The sequence below is a fragment of the Prionailurus bengalensis genome, chromosome A1 (assembly GCF_016509475.1).
Source record: "Prionailurus bengalensis isolate Pbe53 chromosome A1, Fcat_Pben_1.1_paternal_pri, whole genome shotgun sequence".
In the NCBI taxonomy this organism is placed as follows: Eukaryota; Metazoa; Chordata; class Mammalia; order Carnivora; family Felidae; genus Prionailurus; species Prionailurus bengalensis.
Genome location: NC_057343.1, coordinates 98398988 through 98424147, shown reverse-complemented (window position 1 = coordinate 98424147; position 25160 = coordinate 98398988). Strand labels below are relative to the sequence as shown.

Here is a 25160-nt window from a genome sequence, read left to right as displayed (position 1 = left end):
TAATAATGAAAAGCAGGAGGTGAAAAGAAATACAAAGTTGGCCAGCTCAGCTAATAGGTGGCTAAATGACCCCCAATTTAATGAGAGGGTATATGGCAACACTGCATTAAAAAGCCTGTGAGGGGCACCTGAGCAGTTCAGTCGTTTAAACGTCCAACTCTTGGTTTCAGCTCAGGTCATGATTTCACAGTTCGTGAGTTTGAGCCCTGCATCGGGCTCTGCACTTAGAGTGCGGAGTCTGCTTGAGATTCTCTCTCTCTCTCCCTCTCTCTCTGTCTCTACCCCCCTTGTGCTATCTCTGTGTCAAAATAAATAAGTTAAAAAAAAAAAAAAGCCTGTGCAGATCTGAATATATCTTCATCAATGTCAAAGCACTTAATCTTTCCCTGGACACGAGGACCCACACACAGCGTCTCCAGTCCCCCAACAGCCACATGCAACTCTACCTCCCAAACTTCTGTTTCTTCATATGATCCCAAGCCGCCCGGGTCACTTGGAATGAGCCTCGTAAATGGACTCTATGGATTATATCTAAAAACAACAAATTATTTTTATTACATATTTTGTTAAAAATTAGATAGGCATGTCTCATAATCAACATAAGCAATGATTTATTTATACATAGACATCCATTTTATACCAAACATTCATTTAACTTTTTTAGTTAATTTACTTATTTTGAGAGAGAGAGAGAGTGAGCGAGCATGAGCGGGGGAAGGCCAGAAGAAGAGAGAGAGAATCTTAAGCAGGCTCCACGCTCAGTACAGAGCCCAATGCAGGGCTCGATCCCACAACCCTGGGATCATGACCTGAGCTGAAATCAAGAGTCAGATGCTCAACCAATAGAATCACCTAGATACCCCTATACCAAGCATTCAAAATCAACTATTGTCACACTACTCCCTGAGTAACCATTTTTTGCTTTTATCCCAATTATGTAAGCAATCAATAGTTAATACTCATTTTCCCTATAATTCATGATAAAATTATTATAATCCCCGAGTACATCTAAATACAATGCCATCTTTAATTTAAAAATAATTTAATTTAAAAATCCACTACTACAGGGGTGCCTGGGTGGCTCGATCAGTTAAGTGTCAGACTTCAGTTCAGGTCATGATCTTGCAGCTCATGGCTTCAATCCCTTCGTCAGGCTCCAAGCTGCTGGTATAGAGCCTGCTTGGAATTGTCACTCTCTTCTCTCTCTCTCTGCCCCTCCCCCATTTGCACTTTCTCTCTCTCTCAAAATAAATAAACTTAAAAAAATAAAATCCACTGGAGCACCTGGGTGGCTCAATTAAGTGTCTGACTTCAGCTCAGGTCATGATCTCACAGTCCGTGGGTTCGAGCCTCACATCGGGCCCTGGGGTGACAGCTCCAAGCTGGGAGCCTGCTTCAAATTCTGTCTCCCTCTCTTTCTCTGCCCCTCCCCTGCTCACACTCTCTCTCTCTCTCTCTCTCTCTCTCTCTCTCTCTCTCTCTCTCAAAAATAAATAAATATTAAAAAAAATTTTTTAATCCACTACTATAAATATCCAAGAATTTTACACATACATTGGGAATCAACACAAACATTAAAGTGTAATGTATATAATTGTTGAATCACTATGCTGTGCATTTGAAAATAATATAACATTGTATGTCAACTATACTTCAATAATGAACATTTTTAATGAAATAAATAAAATTTGAAAAAGCGTGATTATAAACTACACAGTTCACTGTCAAGAAAACGTTGCTCACTATTTCCCTATTTTTACCAGGGTAAACTATAAATGAGTTGGGGCAGAGGGGATAAGAAAATGGAGGGAGAGAGGGAGGAGACAGGGTTAAGACAGACCCATCTGCTTTTAGAGATGTCAATCTCATGAACACACAAGTTGGGGAATGATTCAGATAGACAAACAGCTGCAGATTTCATTTGTCCTCTTAATTATCAAGGTTTTACCGTTACTTATTTTTGTTCTGATCTGGAACATCGACAAATGTTTTCACGTGTATATTAGAAGAATAAGGTAAAAATGAAAAGAGAGAAACTTAAGAAAGAAAAAGAAGAAAGGGAAGGTGACTAGGGGGTTCGGAATAGTGAGCCTGGGATAAAAGCAGAGGAGGAAACGGCCTGGCCCCACCAGAGTGGAAAGGAAATCGAAAAGGTAAGCCCCTTTTGCTAACTTTCTCAGCTTCTTTTTTTGCCCCAGTTGTTAAAACAGAAAGAGGAAATTAAAAGCCCTTCTTTGCTTAATTCTCAATCATAAAAATATTTTGCTTCTTCTGAAAGAACTCCTGGCCATTGTCCCCAGAAGCACATTCTATAGACGGTGATATGATTTACCTCAGTTGCCATGCCTCCCCAGGTCTCAGCCACCTTTGTTTGCTTTCGTTCTGACAGCCAATGAAAGTAAAGGCATGAAGACCAAACGGCAGGGGACATGGGACAACTGTGACTTGTTTGTTATCTAAACTCAATCTTTCTGGGGCTCCTAGGTGGCTCAGTCAGTTACGTGTCCGACTTCAGCTCAGGTCATGATCTCACAAGTTCCACATCGGGCTCTGCACACGTCGGATTCTTGGTCTCCCTCTCTCTCTGCCCTTCCCTGGCTCACCACCCCCACCTCCAATCAAAAACAAATAAATAAACATTTAAAAATAAATAAACTCAATCTTTCTGTGGCATTCCTAATGGGATTTTCCCCTACTCATTAGAAACTTTGAAATTTCATCGATGGTTCTCCCTCCCCAGTTCTCAGAGCTCCAACATCTTCGGTGCCTCACACCCCTTCTATATCCTGCTCTGGCTCTTGAAATAGGAATCACACAAGCAGATAAGCATGTTGAAGACGGTTACAAAGAGGTAATACAGCTGAGGGGCACCTGGATGGCTCAGTCAGGTAAGTGTCCGACTCTTAATTTCAGCTCAGGTCATGATCTCACAGTTTGGAGATTCAAGCTCCATGTCAGGCTGTGTGCTAACAGTGAGAAGCTTGCCTGCCGTTCTCTCTCCCTCTCTCTCTCTGCCCCTCCCCTGCTCTCTCTCTCTCTCCCTCTCAAAAATAACTAAAAAAAAAAAAAAAAAAAAAAGAGTTAGTACAGCTGGGAAATGCTAACATCTTCTCAAGATAAAGGGGAAAATGACTTGAAAGGCACAAAATCCATTCAGGTAACTTCTGTCAACTGATTTAAAGTTTTCTGGTTTATCAAATGTTAAAAGAAAATAAGCTACTTCCAAATGTTGTTGTCATTTTCAGTTGTAAAGTTTATTCATCATATTCATCATCTACATTTGGAGGAGCAAAAGTAGGCAGAAGTAGGTTTTTCCTTAAATATACAAATGTCTCAAATATTATAAGGTTAAATGGATAGGTTATGTCCCACAGAGATATATGTTACAAACAACTTACCCCAGTCTTCATCACTTATTCTAGCAAAAGAACCATCCCTCAGAATTCTAAAAACAATGATATTATATAGGTTAGAGGGGAGGAGTATCTACTTGGAAAAAAAAAAAATTTCACAGACACATTATTTTACTTAAAATGAAAAAAGAAATACTCACCCAGCATTGTTGACCACAACATCTACAACATAAAAAAGAAAATATATATATATATATATATATATATATATATATATCCAAGTCACAAATATAAAAGCAAGCATGTTAATTTGTATTGGCTTACAATTCATATTTCTTTCAAAATTGGGGTCCCTCCCATGGAAAAGTAAATAATAATAGGAAAGAGTGATATCAGAAAAAAATTTTATACCTAAAGTAAAATAACAAAAAAAAACAAAAACAAAAACAAAAAACAATTCACAAGTATCACATCCTTATCAGTGCTTTCCTCTCAAACTTACATACATACGTTTTTCCACCTCCACCTTCTGCCAAAATTCTATCAGCTTATTTGTAGGATTAGCTGTTGTCCAACCTGTAAGGTTCTTAGCATTCAGTGGTAACCACAAGCCATCCCTCAATTAATCTCAGAATTCACTCAGAAAATCAAGTTTAAAAGATTTGTTTTTGCCACTCAAAAGTCAAAATCCCAGAAAGGAACCCATCAGAGTGAGAAACTAATGGCCTATCATAACACACACTTGTATTCCCACTATTTAAAAAAAAAAAAAAAAAAAAAAAAAAAAAGGAACCATTTTTTTAAGGTTCTTGTGGCTGTTTTCAGCCTGTGACTTCTCACCTCTGTGGCCTCTATCCCTCCGTCAAACTATATGTAAACAAGTCCCTCATAAGATTAACCAAACATAACTAGAAAAACAAACATCCTAGCCAAAAATAAAAGCAGGGGGAGCACATTCAAATTATAAAAGTTAATGTCTTCCAGACTATAAACATGTTGGGCTTACCAGAGGTAATGTTTCCCTGAAGTAACTAATAACCTTTACTAAGAATGTGTGGAACTAAACGAAGAACATTATCTAGAGAGGGATAAACTAAACAACACATATGAAATGCTTCTTAAAAATATATTTTAATTATATATAATTCATCTTAACTAATTTGCAAAACATTGAATCATTTTAATCTAAATCATAATTATCCCAAAATTCTACTGGGTCCTCTATTGCCAAAATATTTATTTTACAAACATATTTGAGGTATAATTAAATTATGATAAATAAGGAACTTAGAAAATGCTTCTAATTTTTTAAACATTCTTAAAATCTGAAAAAATATAAAACAAACTCAACACATTCTTGCATTAAAAAAAATGCCACCTCTTAGCCCTTTGTGTGAATGAGGTAGAGTATATAAAATAATTTGTAAAACAAATCTAAAAATTTAGTTATAAAGAAAGAAGGAGTTTTGGGGTGCATGGGTGGCTCAGTTGGTTAAGTATCCAACTTCAGCTCAGGTCGTCATCTCATGATTCACGAGTTCGAGCCCCGCGTCAGGCTCTGTGCTGGCAGCTCAAAGCCTGGAGTCTGCTTCATATTCTGTGTCTCCCTCTCTTTGCGCTCCCCCTGCTCACGCTCTGTGTCTCTCTTTCAAAAATGAATAAACTTAAAAAAAAAAAAATGTTTAAAAAAAGGAGTTTTTTATAAACCAAAATTACATCAAGAACATTTTATTAGGAAAGGTAGAAAGTGCTCTGTCAGGACCATAAACACAAAGAAACATCACCTATTCTTCCAAAAGCATCCAGTGCTGTCTTCACAACCTTCTCTCCTGCTTCTACTGAATCTGGGGGAAGGGAAAATTAGTGTAAAACATCAGTAATATCCCTCATGAATGACTCCTAAATTCTGTGGATCAGAGCACAGGACAGATACTCTTCTCAACAGAATTCATTTCCACAAAAATAAACGTGTATTACAGGCACATAACAAATCAAAATATAGATGACCTAATGTTACAAAAGAAATGTAGCCCTTAAAACAATTATTTAACCTACTAAAAAAAGAGAGAGAGAAAGAGAAGGGGAATAAGGAATATTTGGCAAATGCTACCTGAAACAGCACTGTCTAGTACAACTTTCTGTCCTATTTCTGTACTAAGACAGTAGCCACCAACTACTGACCTTGAAGTGTGGCTAGTATGACAGACAAACTGAGTATTTCATTTTGTTTAATTTGAAAAAGTCACAAGGACACTTCCCCTTAAAGATGCAAATTAGAAACGAGGAGGGAGGAAAGGGGGTACACGTTTAATTTGAAAAAGCATGTCCAATGCTATATAACTACACATGGAGACACTGCATTATTAAATACAAAAAGTAAACCTCAACAAAATAGCATAGCTTTCTTATTTTCTGCTCATCAGCCCAAGGGAAGAGCTCACAGGCCCGCAGTTGTGTGTCAAATGGTCAGGTGTCAACTCAACATCACCCCTGCCTTTCTCTATGCTCTCTGCCATCACTTGGGAGGAGCCGGGAAATACATTCCCTTCCCTGAGATCCATACAGTGGAGTTAGATCTGCCAAAAAGAGATACCCACTAAAGGACAGAAAAGTAGGAAAAGCCTGCGGGTTCGGGCAAATCTTATGAGCAGAGTGCAGATGAAAGCTCGCAGGCACATCTAGGTGAGCCGTGAGAACCACGGGCTGCAGGCTGACAAGGTTACCCGGTTTCCCAGACATGCCCTTCCAATGGTCATGCAAGCCTCTAACTCTTTGCATTAAAACGCTTCACACTCGGAAACCTAGAGGGGCCTCTGTTTTCCTCACTGAATCTTGGGTGATACGGGTTGCGTGTCAAAAGTCGGGGGGGGGGGGCGGAGAGGAAGAGGGGGGGTCTGGAATTATTATCTTTCTAAAAGTGATTCTTTAAACTCCAGAACTTAAAAAAAAAAAAAAAAAGTTGAAAACATTTTTCTAGATCCTCAGTGTGAAGAAGATGCTAAGATGTCTGTCTCATTATTCCCTGGAACACTCAAAACAAATCATTTCCTATTTCCCTTCCCTTAAAATTTCAAAATGAAGTCACTGGCAATCTAATTTTATCTCTGGCCAATAAAAACAATCTGATTTGCAGAGAAGTCAGTAAGTACTCATTTCTGTTTGAGAAGGTTCCTTACAGATACTATTATAATCAACGTACCAAATGCTGTTTTCCTCCTGGCTTCATTTTAATGCCTAACTTTGAGTCTTAAGTTTTTCTACAGGTAAGAAAGTTACATAAGCAATGATTACTTATGCAAAATGGAACGCAGTGGTTGAGTAGAGAAAGGGGGCATTTCACTCCCCACGCTGTATTACTTCAACAGCTGTTCTAAAACAATTTTTAAAAGAAGAATCTCATGTTACTCTGTACAAATACATAAAATGTTTTAGCTAAAATAGGTCTTCCAAGAACAAGAGCATATTCATATCCACATTATTAATAATTTACTGATTTTATCATGTGCTTATTAATAAAAATATTACATAAACAATATGCTAAAAGCTAGACTCATGAAATAATCTACATCAAAAGTTTATGAAAACCTCATATGTTATATAAGATAGATAGCCAAACAGATTTGGCTGACTCAGAAAAAAAATCTAATCTCCTAATCACAATGGAATGCTGAGGTATTTGTTCAATGATCATTAATGGAAGCAAAAGCGTTAATTGAAGGAGAATAAAAAGAGTATAGTTCTTTCGAATATCCTACCATAGTTGGCCACGGCTTTTCCACCTTTACTTCTTATTTCTTCAACAACCTTATCAGCAGCAGAGGAGCCTTTACCAACTCCCCTGAAGTCCCCACCTAGGTCATTCACTGCAATGCAAAAACATACACAAGTCATTTCTAGACAGTCCAAATACGAATTGGAAACAAAATCCTACAGTGAATATATTTCTTCAGTCACCTCTTCAATTCCCTCCTTCGGTAACCCCATCTCATTAAACACGCCATGACAGGCACCTGGGTGGCTAAGTCAGTTAAGCATCTGACTCCTGATTTCAGCTCAGGTTGTGATCTCACGGTTCACAAGTTTGAGCCCCAAGTAGGGCTCTGCATTGACAGAGTGGAGCCTGCATGGGATTTTCTCTCACTCTCTCTCTGCCCCTTCCCCGCTCGCAAGCATAACGCTCTCTCAAAATAAATAAATAAACCTTAATAAAAAAACAAACACATCATGAGATACACACTTTCAAACATGCCTCTTTGTTTTTAGATACAGATATGAAGCAGGTATTAAACATAGGCTCATGTCATGAAATGTTCAACTTTGCAATGGTTTTCCTTTTTGGAAAGAAAAAGAATGTGATTCAACCCAATTTCAGCAAAAAGAAGAAAAGTACTCATAAAACATATTGTATCAGGGTCTACAATAAAAGAGAGAAAGATTATTTATTAAAAGAGATCAGAAACTACATATAAAACTCACGCATTCAGTCACCACGCTCACTACATAGCATCTCCCTATATCCAGCCATAAAGGTATAAACATTAATTGAGCATTTACTATTAGCAAGGAAATCTACGGAGAGGCACAAAGATGTGTAAAAGTGGTGTCTGTCCTCAAAGACTTTCTCATCTACTGAAAATTAAGTATGGGATGACTACAATAATGCACACATTTTATTTCTTTTTTTTTTAATGATGACTAACCAATCTTTTTTGTTTCTTTAATGTTTATGTATTTTTGAGAGAAACAGAGACAGAACAGGGTTGGGGCAGAGAGAGAGGAAGACACAGAATCCAAAGCAGGCTCCAGGCTCTGAGCTGTCAGCACAAGAGACCGATACGGGGCTTGAACTCACAAACCATGAGATGGTGACCTGAGCTGAAGTCAGACATTTAACCAATTGGGTGACTGAGCCACCCAGGCGCCCCTGCACAGATTTTAGCAACAAGTGTATGAAGGTAACAAAAGTGAAGAATGGGGACAAATAACAAAGTTAGTTTTATGTGATAATTTAAGGTAAAATTTACATAATAGTATGCAAAACCTAATGAAACGATATATAGAGCAAGACCAAAGAACTTGAAAAACACAATTTAATAAAAACACCTGGGACAAAGAAATAATTTACTTCGCAAGATGAACATCTGGGGAGTAAAAAATTTACCAGTTAATAAATGGCATGGTAGCATATACTAAAATTTAAAGTTTTTTTTAACATTACCAAATCGACGGTTGCCACATACGGAAAATTTTTTTTTTTTCTTTTGAATAGTTTTTCTTTTTTTTCCCCCCCTTTGGATGGGAGTCAAGGCTGGTGGGACTGGGTGATTAAAGAGACGAAAGAATGATGCAGAGAAAAAAGCCAATACTAAGGCACCTGGTGGCTCAGTCAGTTGAGTGCCTGACTTTGGCTCAAGTCATGATGTCACAGTTCATGAGTTCAAGCCCCACATCAGGCTCACTGCTGTTAGTGCAGAGCCTGCTTTGGATCCTCTGTCCCCCTCCCCTGCTTGGGCTCTTTCAAAAGTAAATAAATATTAAAATAAAAAAGAGAGACATTAGAAAAAGCCAAGGCCTAGCCATACTGAAAATCCACTAAGTCAGGTGTATTTTCACATAACGTTTTTAAGGAAATGCGCTTCTCAAAATGTGGCCTGGGATACATTTTTCTAACGATACAGTCTTATTGTCTTACCACAAATACAAACCGGTATGGAGGCACAAAGTAATGAAAAGAGGTTTACATTATCCCTCAAGAGATGAAGAAAAGATTCTCAAGACTCAATTCCTATGAAATGTCCATTTCCGTGCAATTATTCTAATGACAGGAAACAACCAGTAAAAAAAAAATCAAGATTTTAAGACATGCAGCTAACAGTCTTTTAAGAGCCTTTTTAACTTAGTAAGGAAAAGTTCAAAAGCGAATTGGCAAACGGGATATTTAAGTAAAGAAACAACTGCTCTGTTGTGCAATAGAACACTACCCTCAAGTGGAAACTGTTCAAAGTACAACCAAACACGTAAGCACTGAAGCCTGGGTAAATAATTCACTGAGGTCAATGATATGCAAAGAAACAATGTGAGACAGACTTATTTAAGACAAGCCTTTACACGAGAGTGCACTAAGTTAACCGTGACCCCCATCGGTCATGCCATCATCACCGGACCTAACTCACAGGGTTACAACCTGAACTACAAAAGCACTCTGCTTTTGTGAAAACCTTTTTTAGCCACTGTATTATGCAAAGAGACATGTATCCATACTGTGTGACACTGTTACCACTCAAACGTGTGGTGAAGGAATAATAGTAAGTATATTTTTAAAATACCAATGCTACCTTACACTGGGAACGTAAACTGTGCATTTGTAGACAGCCATGAGGTACACTGCTGCCTCTGATCTCCATAGACCTTCTTAGGAAGCTGGTGGGAACAGCTGTTCCAACTTTCATGGATAAGGAAAGTTTGGACAAGTTAGGAAACCTGCCCCAAGCTCCAAGGCAGTATGAAATGGCAAACCCAGACTAGAGCGCAGACGAACTAACAGTGCCTCTAATGCTGTAAACAAGTCTCTTTTATCCTAAAAAGGGTGTAATTTTTTCCACTAAATGAAAAGAGAACAACACGGAGTCGCCATACTATTTTCACTGTTCATCAGCCTAGTTCATCAGGAATCTTCTCCAGAGAGCCATAAATGTATCTAAATATTTGAAGGACCACAAAATGTGGACACAGTGCAGATGTAGGGGTAGAGGTAGTGTCGAGGTAGGGGCGTCTTAAATTAGGTTCCAGTAACCAATTCTCCTGTCTCAACAACAAGATGGCATCAAAGGTATCTTTACTGGGAGAAAAAACAGAAAGTGGGAAACTGATCATCCAGAGTTCAGTCCTCGGACCTCTTCTCTTTCTCATTCATACTTACTACCTGGGTAACCTGATCCAGTCCCCTGGCTTCAAATACCACCTATAAACTGAGAATCTCCAGATTTATATAGTTCGCCTGTGTCCCCCACTAGTCGCGTATCCCGCTGCCTACTTAATAACTGTCTGAAAGTCTACCAGGAGCGCCTCCTCTCTGCCCATCTGGCCCTCCTTCAGGGCTTCTTGTCTCAGTAAATGGCCATTCTATCCTCTGCCTTCCCTTGCAACCCACATTAGCAAATCAGCAAATCCTGCCATATCTACCTTCACGATATACCCAGAATTTAACCCCTTTGTACCACCTACACTCCTATGACCTGTTTAAATCACCACCGTCTCTTACATGCATTACTGCAATATCTTGACAGGACTCTGTGTTTCCACTTCTTACCCACCCCCTCTCTTTTTTCGTGGAAAATCACAAGAGTGTACAAGAGGAGTTAATAGCATAAAAGCCCCAACGAGCCCATCATCCTCCTCCACTTCTAAGACCCTTGCTCCTCTGCAATCATTCTCCACATGACAAGCAGAGTGATCCATTTAAAACTTCAGGGCGCCTGGGTGGCTCAGTCGGTTAAGCGTCCAACTTCAGCTCAGGTCATGATCTCGCAGTTTATGAGTTCAAGCCCCATGTCAGGCTCCGTGCTGACAGTGCAGAGCCGGCTTGGATTCTCCCTCTCCTTCTCTCTCTGCCCCTCCCCGACTCGTGCTTTTCTCTCTCTCTCTCTCTCTCTCTCTCTCTCACATAAACTTAAAAAAATTAAAATAAATAAAATTTAAATTAGGGCATGCTGCTCTGCCATTCACACTCACCAAAGGCTTCCCATCTCCATCAGGGTAAAAGCCGGTCCTGACTCAGAACTAAATGGTCTTATGCACCCTGGCCTCCTGTGAACTCTCTGCCCTTATCTCTTGGTTTTGTTCCCTGTGATGATTTTGCTGCAGCTGCACTGGGCCTCTCATTGACCCCAAACATGCTGAGCCTGCCCCTGCCTCAACACAGAGGCACTGTGGCTGCACTATGAGGCACATAGGCTCCTGGGCCCCCCATCTTGTCCCCTGCCTGTAGGTCTCTCCTAAGAGCTCTCTGGTTTTCTCTCCATATCGTTATCTGATATATATATATATACAGGTATTCACTGTCTGTCTCCCCACCACGCACCCCTAGAACATCAGCTCTGTGAAAGCCGGGCTCCTGTCAGTTTTATTCCCCACTCCACCTCCTCGACTCCTAGAGCAATGCTTGCTACCTAACAAGCATCCAGTAAATTAAGTGCTGGATGAATAAATGAGCCCAGATGATGCTACAAACTGTATGGATTACTTTTAGTTTCTCAAAACCAGGGTTTTTAAGCGATAAATGGCTAAGAGCTATTCTAAAGCTATCTTTACAGGCTGTCACCCATAACCTGGGTTAGTGACAGTCATAGGAAGCATCTGAGGAAGACGTGAGCATTGCATGTATAGGTCATTTATTATAAGCCGGAATCCACATGTGCTTTCTCGTGATCTCCGTGTGTCATGTAACCCATTCCCTTCATCAGCACGGAGGTCTTGACTGATTACTAAGCAAAGCACTATGCTCACACGTGAAGAGAATACCTCAGTACATAAGACAGGCCCTTTTCTTTAAGAATCTAGAAAAAAGGGGCGCCTGGGTGGCGCAGTCGGTTAAGCGTCCGACTTCAGCCAGGTCACGATCTCGCGGTCCGTGAGTTCGAGCCCCGCGTCAGGGTCTGGGCTGATGGCTCAGAGCCTGGAGCCTGTTTCCGATTCTGTGTCTCCCTCTCTCTCTGCCCCTCCCCCGTTCATGCTCTGTCTCTCTCTGTCCCAAAAATAAATAAAAGTTGAAAAGAATCTAGAAAAGGAACACGTGTTAGATAAGGAGGCCGGGATGCCCGTGAGTTGTGACATGACATATATCCAAGTCCTAAGCACAGTGCCCAGCACGTGGCAGGCAGTCCTGACTACTGGCTCCTTGCTTTCCCCTTAGAAAGACATCAAATTGTTGATGCCACTGAACCCCTACCATAATCCTGAAAGTCAGACAAGGTGGTTACCAATAGTGTGTGAGAGGTCACACGATTAGGCAGTATGGCCAGGACTGGAAACGTGACCTAACTTCAAAGGCAGCTCACTTTCCCTACCACGGTTCAGCTTTTGGCCATGAGGATCACACAGGGGTAGAAACATGGGCTCTGGCATCAGCCCCCAAGAATCTGAAAGGCACCTTTACCAGTCACTGTGTAACTGTAGCCCAGGAAAGAAATGGTGCCCACCTCACACAAGAGGATTAGGATTTGGGTTACCCAAAGGTGCTACTTCTCCAGCTCAAGAACAGAAAACTTTCCTCCTTGCTTACTGTCAAAGAAGAGGTTCTTCTTGCTACACAACTTCAGTTTTTTTCATGTTTGTGCCCTCAAGAGAAAACTTAATATTTAGAGTAGTGGACACGGCTCACCTACTGAGCAAAATTCAAAACTATCCCACTCCCAGCATTCCCTTCAAATATGGGCAAACATTTCCTGTAAGCTGTAGTTTCTAGAAAACCAAACATCCTTTGTTGTAACTATTAGCCAAAGGCTGAGCAGTCCTTATGCCCAGACTGAAACCTCCCCTAAGGTTTTCTATTATGCAACATAAAACACAGCAATCAGGGGCACCCTGGTGGCTCGGGCGGTTAAGCGTCCGACTCTTGATTTCAGCTCAGGTCATGATCTCACGGTTCATGAGATCAAGCCCCATGTCCAGCTCCACAGAGATAGTGTAGAGCCTTCTTGGGATTCTCTCTCTGCCTCTCCCCTGTTTTTGCATGCTCTCTCTCTCGAAAAAAAATAATAAACTTAAAAAAAAAACAAAAACCTCTATTTAAAAAAAAATAGCAATCATATTAATACAGAGTTAGAGAATATCTTAAGTGATGCTTGGCCAAGTGATTTCCTTTGGTCACTGAAACATGAGTGGAAGTGGATTTCAGAGCCACTAAGCAGACCCACTGGTATTTCTCATCCATCCACCACCAGCAATGTCCCAGACAGGGCTGCTCCTTTAACTGGAATCCTGAAATTAGGAAGACGCTTAGAGCAGAGACACAGCTGACCAGAAGCTGAAAGCTCACAAAAAACATGAAATAATCCTTTATTATTCTACATCACTGAGATACATTTGTTTATCCGGCATAACCTGACATAAGTTGACTTATATGAGAAACAAGTTCTTCTATCCCTCTGTTCTTACTTCTTACTGGACTCTGAGCTAGTCATAAAATTATCGGAGGAATCACCCTCCCACAAACGAGATGTTCTGATGTCACGCCATTCCAGGTTTACTTATTCCTCTACTTTTTCTTACTCATGTAAAACATACACGAGCAGAACTAACATTAACAAAGGAGAAACATTAGTGTGCGTGAGGCACCCCGGAAACAGGGCATCTAGGTTTTCATAAGCTGAAAGAGAGGGCAGCAGTGGTTGGGGAAGAACACGACTCACGGCTGGCCTAGAAAGCTCATGGGTAAGTCACAGAATAAAAAGCTGTAGAAAATATCAGCCAAAAGCTAAGCAGTATGACACAGTCTGACTTCTCCCCTCCACCAAACTACATCTGGCTCTTCAATCAAGTTTGACAAATATTTTTCCAAGGGGCAAAACTGCCTGCCTCGCCAGAGTTCTACCAGCACTTGTGGCAACACTCCTCTAAGGGACATGCCATGCCTATTTATCTGCTTGCTGGAACTCAAAAACTCCTCTCCCCAATTTAGTAAGTTCAGCGGTAACACAAAAATATAGGGAACCTGATCCACACAAACACACATTGCTGTAAATTTCTCTCCAAAACAAGTTTATAAACTAAGATTGTACCTAATCACAAGTAGGACTTTATCCAACCAGTCTCAAACACACACCAGGCCCTCCCCCATTCCCTTCAGAACGAGTCTGCTTCAAACAACAATAAGGGCCCCAAGGAACAAAGTACCTTCTTTGCACAAGGATATATTCCAGGTCCTATAGGAGATAGAGAAGATAAAAAAGGACCTTATAGGGGCGCCTGGGTGGCGCAGTCGGTTAAGCGTCCGACTTCAGCCAGGTCACGATCTCGCAGTCCGTGAGTTCGAGCCCCGCGTCAGGCTCTGGGCTGATGGCTCAGAGCCTGGAGCCTGTTTCCGATTCTGTGTCTCCCTCTCTCTCTGCCCCTCCCCCGTTCATGCTCTGTCTCTCTCTGTCCCAAAAATAAATAAACGTTGAAAAAAAAAAAAATTAAAAAAAAAAATTTAAAAAAAAAAAAAAAAAAAAAAAAAGGACCTTATACTTACAGAAGTGAGTAGAAAAAAAAATGTAAATGCATAAAAGTTAAAAGTTAATAATATTAAGAAATGGATAGCAAAAGAAAAAAAAAAGACAAAACAGTAAAAACATGAAATATCTTGGGAAAATGTGGCAAAGAGGGCCGGAACTATACACCCTCTAGCTAAATTCCACAATGTCAAAATGTGTCCTTGTCACAAGAAGATGGGATTAATGGACAGTGGACATGACCTTAAGCAAGGAACATCCAAAGACTCTGTGTCCCTTCCATAAAGGTAAGCTACATAGGGGCACCTGGGTGGCTCAGTCGGTTAAGTGTCCGACTTCGGTTCAGGCCATGATCTCACAGTTCATGGGTTTGGGCTCACATCAGGCTCTGTGCTAACAGCTCAGAGCCTGGAGCCTACTTGGGTGTCTGTGCCTCCCTTTCTCTCTGCCTCTCCCCAACTTGCACTCTGTCTGTCTCTCTCTCTCTCTCAAAAATGAATAAACATTTTAAAAAATTAAAAAAAAAAAAAGATAAGCAACGGATCCACACTGAGGGAGAAGAGTATATTCAAATGTCCTGCTTGGGTGTTCTTTAGAAAACCAGGCTATGCACTTACCCTTTTGTTATGCATGGCTCCATAAACAACTTGGAGGAAATTTGTTTCTCTGTATTACTTAGTAAGAAGTAGAAAAACGGGCTATAGAAAGTCATGATGGGTGAACAATTTTATCCCAGCAAAGATACTAATAAATATTGGGCCATATCATCTGCCTTGCCCACCTACCCTGCACTGAACACTCATTCATTTATTCCCCACAAAGGAATGGCTGAAGACGAATCCACTCCTGTGTGCACACCACATCATGTCAGTCCAAAACGTTTAGATTCCTACAACCTCCCACCTTTGGGATTCTTCAGTACAGCATCTTCTAACTGATGAGCCATAATCAAATTCATGCAACTGCCTCTCCAATTAAAACTTTAAAAATGTGTTGCAAAAAGCTTCCACATGAAAAATTTTAATGAAAGAGGTTTAAAAAAAAACCAGCAACAACATACTTTGGATTCTCTGACTCCAAACTTCTAGTCCTCAAAATACTTCTTATTCTTATCAATATACTTACTTACACAGATTCATCTCGAACCAGCCTTCTATCTCAAAAACTTACAGCTGGCAATTTACCAAATTCAAGAACTTCCTTTTATACAATAAATGCCTGACCATCTTTATCAATTCTGTTCATGTGCAAAGTCTGTGAAACTAGTCTACTTTAAAAAGTAAGTTATAAAGTCATTCTCAAGGAGGACAATTGTGCTGGCAGAAGAAATTAACCAGTGATGAAATCTGACTTGGGCAAATTATTTGCTATAAAGGCAAAGCTGGCTGACTTGTGAAGACTCTACTTTAAATACCAGCTACTCATTAAAAAGAAAAATATCAACTTACCAACAACTGATGCACCTCTTTCTGCAAACGCCAGGGCATAGGCTCGGCCCAGTCCTAATGAAAAATAAAATAATCAGAAAGTCGACCAAATGTTGGCATCATTTTTTTGGTCCACTCAAATCAACCCCTATTTCAAAGTAACTGGTGAGGAATTAATTATATTACAGTGGTAGTGTCTTCATTGGTACTCTCAACATCTACTTTACCTTCTTCAACCTATAGAGGTCTGAAAGCTTAAAACTATATTTTCTATCTATTCTGCCTACCATTTCCTACCCCTCTACCTAGCTGCTAGGCTGGCTCGATGTGGGCACCACCATTACATGTATTTGCCTACCTGGAAGGTGGAAAGGAGGCAAAAGTTACCTTACTGTGACTTCTGGCTGTTGCTGTTGCTTAAAGGCTGATTTCTTGAAGTTTCCTAGATATTAAGAAACAGTGAGGGGGGAACCTGGGTGGCTCAATCAGTTGAGCGTCTGACTCTTGATTTCAGCTCAGGTCACAATCTCATGGTTTATAAGACTGAGCCCTGTGTTGGGCTGTGTGCTGACAGCACAGAGGCTGCTTGGAATTCTCTCTCCCCCTCTCTCTCTGCCCCTCCTCTTCTCACTCTCTCGCTTTCAAAATAAATAAATAAACAAAAGAGAAGGAAGGAAGGAAGGAAGGAAGGAAGGAAAGAAAGAAAGAAAGAAAGAAAGAAAGAAAGAAAGAAAGAAAGAAAGAAAGAAAGAAAGAAAAAAGGAAAGTAAAGAAAAAGAAAAGAAAGAGAAGAGAAAACAAGGAAACAGTGGTTATAGGGGCAACTTCTTGATCTAGCTCCCTAATCTCTGGACAGCACCTTCCATTCTCTAGATCCTTGATATCCAGGGCTGTTTGGGCTGCAGCAGTTCCAGAAGCAGCCGCAGGGGTAGTAGCTCCCCTAATGAACCACTTCCATATCGTTCCACAAGTCAATGCAAAAGGAAGTGCCTAAGACCCAGTGCCTGTGTTAAATCCTTTCCTGTTCCAAATATCTAGAGATTTCTATATCCTGCACTGAACCCTGACTACATAATCACCAAACACAAAAAATATTTAATTCTGACTCAAAGGTATGAGGTGTAAATTTGTTATCTGAAAATATATATACACTTAGGAGTTTTCTGGGAAACAGAAGTGTGTGACTAGCAACCAAGGGAGGAATTCTTGCAGGGCACCTGGGTGGCTCAGTCGGTTGAGTGCCCAGCTTCAGCTCAGGTTGTGATCTCGTGGTCCATGGGTTTAAGCCCCACAGCTTGGAGCCTGGAGCCTGCTTCAGATTCTGTGTCTCCTTCTCTCTCTGCCTCTCAAAAGTAAGTAAACTCATGCTGTCTCTCTCACTCTCTCAGAAATTAGTAGACATTTAAAGAGAAGAATGCTTGCTTTTGTATTGTTTAAATTGTTTTAGCATGTATACATTTTTTATTTGAATTGATTGGCAAATGTGATTAGTAGCTTAAATTTAATTTAAATGGATAAAGAAGTATACAAAGAAGAAAGAACCCAAGATAGTTTTCAAAACTGAAAGATATCACCAAATAATTTATTTTACAAGTTAATTCACCTTTTTTTTTTTTTTTTTTTTTTTTTTTTAGAGAGAGAGAGAGCAGGAAGAGGGGCAGAGGGAGAGAGAGAAAAAAAATGAACTCCAAGCAGGCTCCATGCTCAGTGCAGAGCCTGACTCAGGGCTTGATCCCACAACTCTGGGATCATGACATGAGCCAAAATCAAGAGTGGGACGCTCAACCAACTGATCCGCCCAGGCGCCTCTTTTTCAGAAATTTTTTTAGAAGTTAATCCACTTTGAATGGATAAGAGAGACCTCAGCCAATACAAGAATTCACGTCTTCTCATATTTTATACAAGCAAGGCTGAAGCACGTGTTCTAAACATGGTGTTTAAAGAAATCACATGCTCATGACCAGAATACAAAATTGATGGTAACACAGTAGAAAATCATCAGATGAAAGGAACAGGGTAGGTCTCTCGGAGAGAGAGTGACCTAATCAGAAAATTACCTCAACTTAAAATCAAGATACACAGTTCTCTCAAAAGATTGTTAAGTGATGTACTTTTATCACAAAGGCCCATATAAACTGTACACAAATCTGCACACAAAGTAAAAAATGACAGCCTCCTTTTTCCTCCAATACCACTAGCCCACAGCAGACTGGTAAGGGTCCTTCCAGATTCTAACATGTGTGCTTAGGTAAACATTATTTAACTACTTCATGTCCATTAGTCTGCCTCCCCACTTAAACTAGAAGGCTCTTGATGGCTGAGATTGAATATGTCACTCTTTTGCATTTCCCACAACTTGGCTTTAAGGGCCAAGGGCACAAAAAGTTAAATCCAAGAGCCTCCATTTTGTCTTAATCTCTTAAATCCTGTCTTAAATCTCCCCCACACCTAAATACACTGCCAATCACCCCCTCCCCTCCATTTCTTTCTTTCTCTTTTTTTTTTTTTTTTGACCTTAATTTCTTTAGCATTGTTAAATCTCAGTTGATTCTTAACTCAAACTGCTGGTTCAGTTTCTCTTCGATGGCTTACACTTCTCTCTACTCTAACAATGGAGCCCCTGAGAATAGCTTCCTAGACTCTTTCACTCTGTAGCTTTATCAGTCTAAGGAATTCAGATGACTTCCAAATCTCTCCCCTGACTTCAGGATCTCCACCTACTCACACCCTTCTCACTATCTCCAGATCCAACATTTGCTAATCTCATAACCATCTCGAATTCAAAATGGCCTGACTCCCTTCTTTCCCGGCCCAAATCCTCCACTCTCAACAGTTACATCCCCAATAACCATTTCAGTCAGCTAATAAACAGCTGTTATACCCTGTTATTCCCCTGTTGTACTACCAATCATGGCAAAAGTGTTTACATAAAGCCTGGACAATTCTAAACCTCTCCTATCAGGTTATTTCACGTAATAAATCTCCCATTTTGTTGCTCCTGAAATACATTAAACTAATCTATATTTCAAGCTACACAACAACACTTTAATAACGCAGATATATTTCTCTTTAGCTGCAGAATATGAGTGGATTGAAGTCAGACTAATTCCCACACAGGCCCAGTAGGCATTCATGGACACCCTCTCCAGAGATGTTCAGCACTACCTCAGTTCAATGGGTTTGGATCTCTAAATAAGAACCCCAAGACTCAAGGACAATGGCCTCTGTGGCAGGACTGGAATTTGATCCCTAGCTCCCTTCCCCAGTGATGATCTGGAACAGTCTCTACTTCACCACAAAACTCCCTCATATTGGCAACAGCTAATGATTGTATCATAATCCAGGCAATGGAAAGTCTGCACAGCTCTTTAAGACACAAACCAGTTTGTAAACAGGAGGTACTAAGTCCTTAATTGTCGAGTCACAACTCTAATGATTCACAAAATCAATTTTGTAGGTTTTGCAATCTGCATGTACTTAGTGAAAGAGAATAGAAAATTTTAGAGTGCACTTTATTTACTATGTACCATGTCAGGAACTTGCTTCAAATATAAATGATGTACCTGTGTACTGAATCTTGGTGCAAAATGCATTTCATACTGTGAATCACTATCAAAAGAGGCTTAAAACACTGAGGGCATCACTTAATTATTTCCATCAAAAGCAAAGTGTAAACCAAATGTTTTCCTAAGGACATACGATCATTTTAGAATGAATATGGCGAGGAATACAAACTTGGCCACCAATTAATACTAAAGCACTTTCCAAAAGGCAGCATTAGAATCCATTCTATCAATGGAGATACAAAGATACAAATGGACCAACTGGAATAATTCCACTGATGTGACTGTTAATACACAATTTAAATTAATTACACATTAGGTCTATTTTAGATATAAGGTACCACCAAAGGGGATTCAAAGGCACTGAAGGTCAAGATCCCTACATGTGGTGGTTACAGAGGGGAAACACTGTAAAATCACACTGCCAAGCACCGGTATGGGTATGGTATGGGTATGAGTGGTTTTAGTTTTTTCTCCTTCAAGAATGGGGTTATTTCACATAACAAATCTCCATTTTGTTTCTCCCGAAATACAGGAAGATCTGGTCTACTTCAGAAATGTCTCTGCCCACCAGTTTGTCCCCACTCCACTCCCACACTAACGCCTGCCTGACTACTGTAGGCATTTGAGGCTTGATAAGCATACCAACTTAAACGTCAACAAGAAGACTCTTATCAGATAACTTCTTTAAAGAGGAACTTCTCAAGATGCCCAAATCAACCGACAGATGAAAAGAAACACTGCCTGGTTGACTTTTCAAAGGCAAGGGGCTGACATCTCTACTCTTCTGCTGGGGGTGGGTGCGGCGGGAGGTTCCTGCCGCGAACGACTTTCCTGCAACCTTTAAAAGACTTGACGACAGGCCTAAGAGTCGCAAGAAGGGTCGCGATCGAGCGTCATTAGCAACTTTTACCCAGTCCTGCAAGCCGTAGTCCAGCCCGGCCTCCGTCTTGCAAGACCCAAGGCCTTGGGAAGCGGCCACAAGGAAGGTGAGGCAGGAAGCGAGCTGCACGGGACTGTGTGACGAGGTGTTGATGGCTCCCCACTCAGTGCTGGCCAGGCCCACCTCTCCCTGCTCGGCAGAGTCGACAACCCAAGAACAGCTGTTACCCGTCCTCCCTCCCGGCCCACCGGGTCCAGTGGGTCTCCACAAATCGCCTACTCCCGCCGCCCCACCGCTGCCCGCAGCCCCGACGCCAGGAATGCAGCTCTGGCTGCGCGGGTATCCTGGGACGAAAAGGGGATCTCAGGGTGCAACAGCTAGACCGGCATCCGCCCTCCGGCTTTCGCGTGCTCACCTCCCCCCGCGCCGGTGACCAGTACCACCCGCCCGTCGAATCGCAGCGGCGAGGCCATGAGTCCTGCCTGCGACACACACACAAGCCGAAATGCCGCAGCTCAGACTGAGAGACCGAAAGGAGAGGGGGAGACGCGGAGGCGGGATGGGAGTGACCTGCAGGTTTTAGGGAAGGACGCCGTAGTTTTCCAAGTGCGCCCGCGCGAGAATCCCTTGGAACTCTGGGAAATGTAGTCCGGCGTGCTTCACGTGGCTGCAAGAGCCAGCTCAGGCGGTTTGGCTTGAAAGGGCCACTTTTGCTGCTGGAAGTAGTGGGACCTCCTAGGACCTGTGGAGTAAAATGGCTCACACGACACCAGGCTTACCTCCATGCTCTTGTCGTTTTGTCATTCACTCAAAACTGTTTTCTGGACTTTGGCTCTAGCCTTAAATAGCTTTAAGACATAGCCTCTAAGAAAGGCACCTTTACCAATGGGTAAAGATTTCTTACAATGTAATACTTGAACCTCATGCATGAAAATCATCCGAGAACTGTCAAAAACGGACAGTCCTAGACCCTGACAGTGAACTCCCAAAGAAGAAACTCGGGGGACAAAAACAAAAACAAACTTTTAACAAGTGCTCCTAAATGACCTTCGCTTTTGTATATTAAGAAAGGTCATATGGGGCGTCTGGTTCGCTAAGTTGGTTAAGTGTCGGACTTCAGCTCAAGTCAAGATCTGGACGTTTGTGAGTTCCAGCCCCGCATCAGACTCACTGCTCACTGCAGAGCCTGCTTCAGACCCTGTCTCCCACTCTCTCTGCTCCTCCCCCACTTCCGCTGTCACAAAAATAAAACATGAAAGAAGAAAAGAAAAGAAAAGAAAAGAAAAAAGAAAAAAAGAGGGCACAGTGGATTGGGTGGTGACTTCGCCCCAGGTCATGATTCCTGGTTCGTGGGTTCCAGTCCCGCTGTCGGGCTTTGTGCTGACAGCTCAGAGCCTGGAGCCTGCTTGGGATTCTATTTCTCCCTCTCTCTCTGCCCCTCCCCCACTCACACTGTGTGTGTGTGTGTGTGTGTGTGTGTGTGTGGCTCAAAAATAAATAAACGTTAAAAAATTTTTAAAGAGAAAGGTCATATAGTGTGATTCATTTATCACTGATTCAATACTTACAGGCGGTAGACACAAGTTTACAGATGAACAATCAGGTCCTCCAGAGGTGTTTAAAGTTACTAAAGGTAAGCCTTTCATAACCTTACAGCATGATAAAACACATGACAAATCTGTACAGGTCTGCAACTAGTGCCAAAATAAACGGCCCCTATCCTTAGGGTGAAAGGGGAAATTTCCAAAGGAGATGATGCACAAAGACCCTTAAAAAGTGAGCTCTGCAAACAACGAATATTACAGGCAATGGAAACACTAGCTAGATGCGGGGGAGGGAGGATGTAAAGCCGCAGAAATAGCCAGTCGGTCAGATCATGTTTAGCTGTTTTAACTTATTGCAAATGGTTTTAAGCAGGATTACTCCAGACTACACATTAACATCGTGGAAAGCTCACTCTGCCTCATTATTGACGATTGGTTGGAAGTGAACAAGGTGCGCAGAAACCTACTGGGAAAAATCTTGGAGATTCAAAGTAAGACAGAGGAAATGTTGGAGAGGGAAAATCTGGAGATATTTCCGGAAATGGGGTCAGCTCTTTGTGATTAGTTGACTGTGAATGTGAGGAACGATTGAACCCCGATATTTCTGGCTTGAGAATCTAGGTTACGGTGGGCCATTCTTCAAAATAAGGAATAGTGAGAGAAGAGCAGCTTTTGAAGGGAACACGGCTTCGATTTAGGGCAAACTGCATTTGGGAAGGGAAGCGAAGCTACAGCTGGAGTTGTCTACAGACAGCTGTGATTCTAGAGCACTGAGAGTTTTTGGTATCCTTGAACTCAAGCCTAAAGCTCCAGAGAGCAGTCCCTTCTTTCACAGAAAACTAAACCAGCACCCTGCTGTCTTAGTCATTTGTCCACATCTGCCTTATGACGTTTGAACCCTGAATTCTGCTGCTCATTGAAACCCAGGAAGGACAGCCCAGAGCGCGCTGGGCCCAAAGACAAGAGGATAAGGGTGTTAAGAATTCTTTCCCCGCACTTCTGGCGGAACCTTGCCCCGCTCAGGCATCGCCTCCAACCAATGGGGACGCGCCACCTAAAAGGCGGAGCTCACCTCTCAGTTCCGGGCCTGCGCAGCTGCCACCCTCTGCTCCGCCCGAAGGCTCCTCGGTTCAGGCCAATGGCAAACTTCTTTGCTTATTGGTCATGAAGAACGCCTGGAGGCCTCAACAGCAGGCATTTCGAAGGCAAGCTCTGCTCACCCTGTAAGTGAGCCGGGGGCAAGGCCAAATGGGAATCCCAGGTTCAAGAATAACCCTGTGTGACAACTCAGGAAATATTGGTCTCCAGGTCCCTACTTCCTACCCACGAAGGATGGAATTTCAGCGACTGAGTAAAGCCTCAAGCTAGAACCCACAGGGAAGCACTGGCCCATTCGCCAAACTCCCCTGATTTAAGATGTTGCAATAGCTGGACATCTGTTTTTATATAGTGTTGTAATCTCTGTTGCTTAATCCAGTAACCCAGTTCTTCTGTTGGAAGGGGGGAAAAAAAAGACTGCGTTCATTATTCCTACTTGCAGAAATGTAAGCACAAAATGAACCCAGGTGACTTACTCTAAAGTGCTTTCAGCCAAAGGCCTACAACAGGAGCCAGAAGTAAGGATTTCTCAGCCATTGCTGGGGAGCCAGTCCTCCATGTCCCAGACTCACAACTGGGCACTGGCTTGTCCCAGACCAGGGCCAACAGGCATGACCAAGCACCAGCTAGTCTTCAATGATTGCCCAATAAATATGCTTTGAATATGAGTGAGAGGCAGCACAGATTTAAGACCTAGAGTCTTGGAAGTTAATACACTACCAGAGCACTGCTATCTATGTGTAAGTTATTCTCTAGTGTTCTTAGGTTACCCTCACATCCTCATTCTTGTGGGAGGGGAGGCGAAAAAGGACACTTGAACTTGCCAGTTAAAGGCAACTCCATCTGTTTGAGGGTGAATGCTATCTTTCAGGATTTCACCCTCCTCCTTCTGGCCCAAATGTCACCTTAACAGAGAGGAAAGGTTTGGCAGAAGCGGAGCCATGCTGGCCTCTTTTTTCCCTTCTAGCTACTGATAAAGTGCATGGGCTTAGATAGTCCTAGAATCTGCTCTGCATTCTTTGTCACTCTCTGAACTGTTTTAGCAACTTCTGTGTAAGTCTAGACCCATAAACATATGTAGGCAAATAAAAAAATTACTCAAATACAATTTTGAAATAAATCAGAAATATGTATGTATGTATCTATCTCTTCCATACCAGCCAGGAGCCCAAAGAGACAGGAGTAGGACCTAATGCTTGCTCATCCCATACACTAACAAGACCATTGCCATGCTGCTGCAGTTACCCTCTAATAATTCAAGGTCACTTGCATGGCAGTGACTTCTCAGAGTCAAAATTATCCTTTTCATTGTCTCATTTCTTCAAACTAAGATCCCAGGGAGGGAACAAGGAGTGCTGCATCCCTGAAGAACCCAAGCCAACCACACCCCCTATCAGCTACCTTCCTAATCTTTCTCATCCTCTTCCCAATGAGAATTCTATTTAATCTTTCCTGCTGGTCAAAACTCCTCCTAAGTTTGTCCTCTTTGCTCCCATTTTATGGATGTCTCTTTTCTAAGGGGTTACTCTTCTAAGAGAGATGCTAATAAGCTTTATGGCTTAGTCCCAACAGTATATGGTGAACTGGGAGAGCATAAAAGGATATGATAGTGCAGTGAAAGATATTCTTTTTACTGCCAGACTGAACCCACTTCCTATTGTTGGAGAATACCTTCAACAACAATGAACAAGAGGATATATCTAGCCCCTCTTTCCTATGGCCCCACTTAATATGGATCTCCCAAAGAAGGAGGGATGGCTAATCCTACTGCATAGCCAAGGACACATGTTTTGAACCACATTTACCACGGTGAGGATATCATGCTCTAAAGGCAGTAATCAAGCCCCATTTCCCTTTCACTTCCTACACCTACACAGTGGACTTTCTTCTGCTTCCTCTCATCTTCCGTGCAGATCAGCAAGCCAGGCAAGACTGCTTCTCAGCTGGTATGAGGCTCAGCCATCTCCCTCCTGCCCTTTCTTTCCCAATATGACAGCTTGATCTAGATGATCACTTGAGTCATAGAGTGGCCAGCCTAGGCCTGCTTGGCATTGGGCATTAGGACAAACATACACTTTTTTG

At 41.8% G+C, this 25160-nt stretch overlaps 1 protein-coding gene across 2 annotated transcripts in view; it reads right to left on the bottom strand.

The window, feature by feature from the left end:
• Nucleotides 1-23656, bottom strand: part of HSD17B4 (hydroxysteroid 17-beta dehydrogenase 4) — an 87462-nt gene extending 63806 nt beyond the window's left edge. The window contains exons 1-7 of one of the 2 annotated variants that reach the window (XM_043586061.1): nucleotides 23555-23656; nucleotides 16012-16065; nucleotides 7109-7216; nucleotides 5138-5197; nucleotides 3554-3575; nucleotides 3399-3445; nucleotides 447-531 (exon numbers count right to left, since the gene is read on the bottom strand). In XM_043586061.1, coding sequence (XP_043441996.1) covers nucleotides 447-469 — 23 coding nt within the window. In that variant the 5' untranslated portion in view covers nucleotides 470-531; nucleotides 3399-3445; nucleotides 3554-3575; ... (2 more) ...; nucleotides 16012-16065; nucleotides 23555-23656. Of the gene's footprint in view, nucleotides 1-446; nucleotides 532-3398; nucleotides 3446-3553; nucleotides 3576-5137; nucleotides 5198-7108; nucleotides 7217-16011; nucleotides 16066-20851; nucleotides 21040-23554 lie in introns of those variants that run through there. The other variant, XM_043586052.1, reaches the window with a different exon arrangement.
• Nucleotides 23657-25160: the final 1504 nt, after the last annotated feature.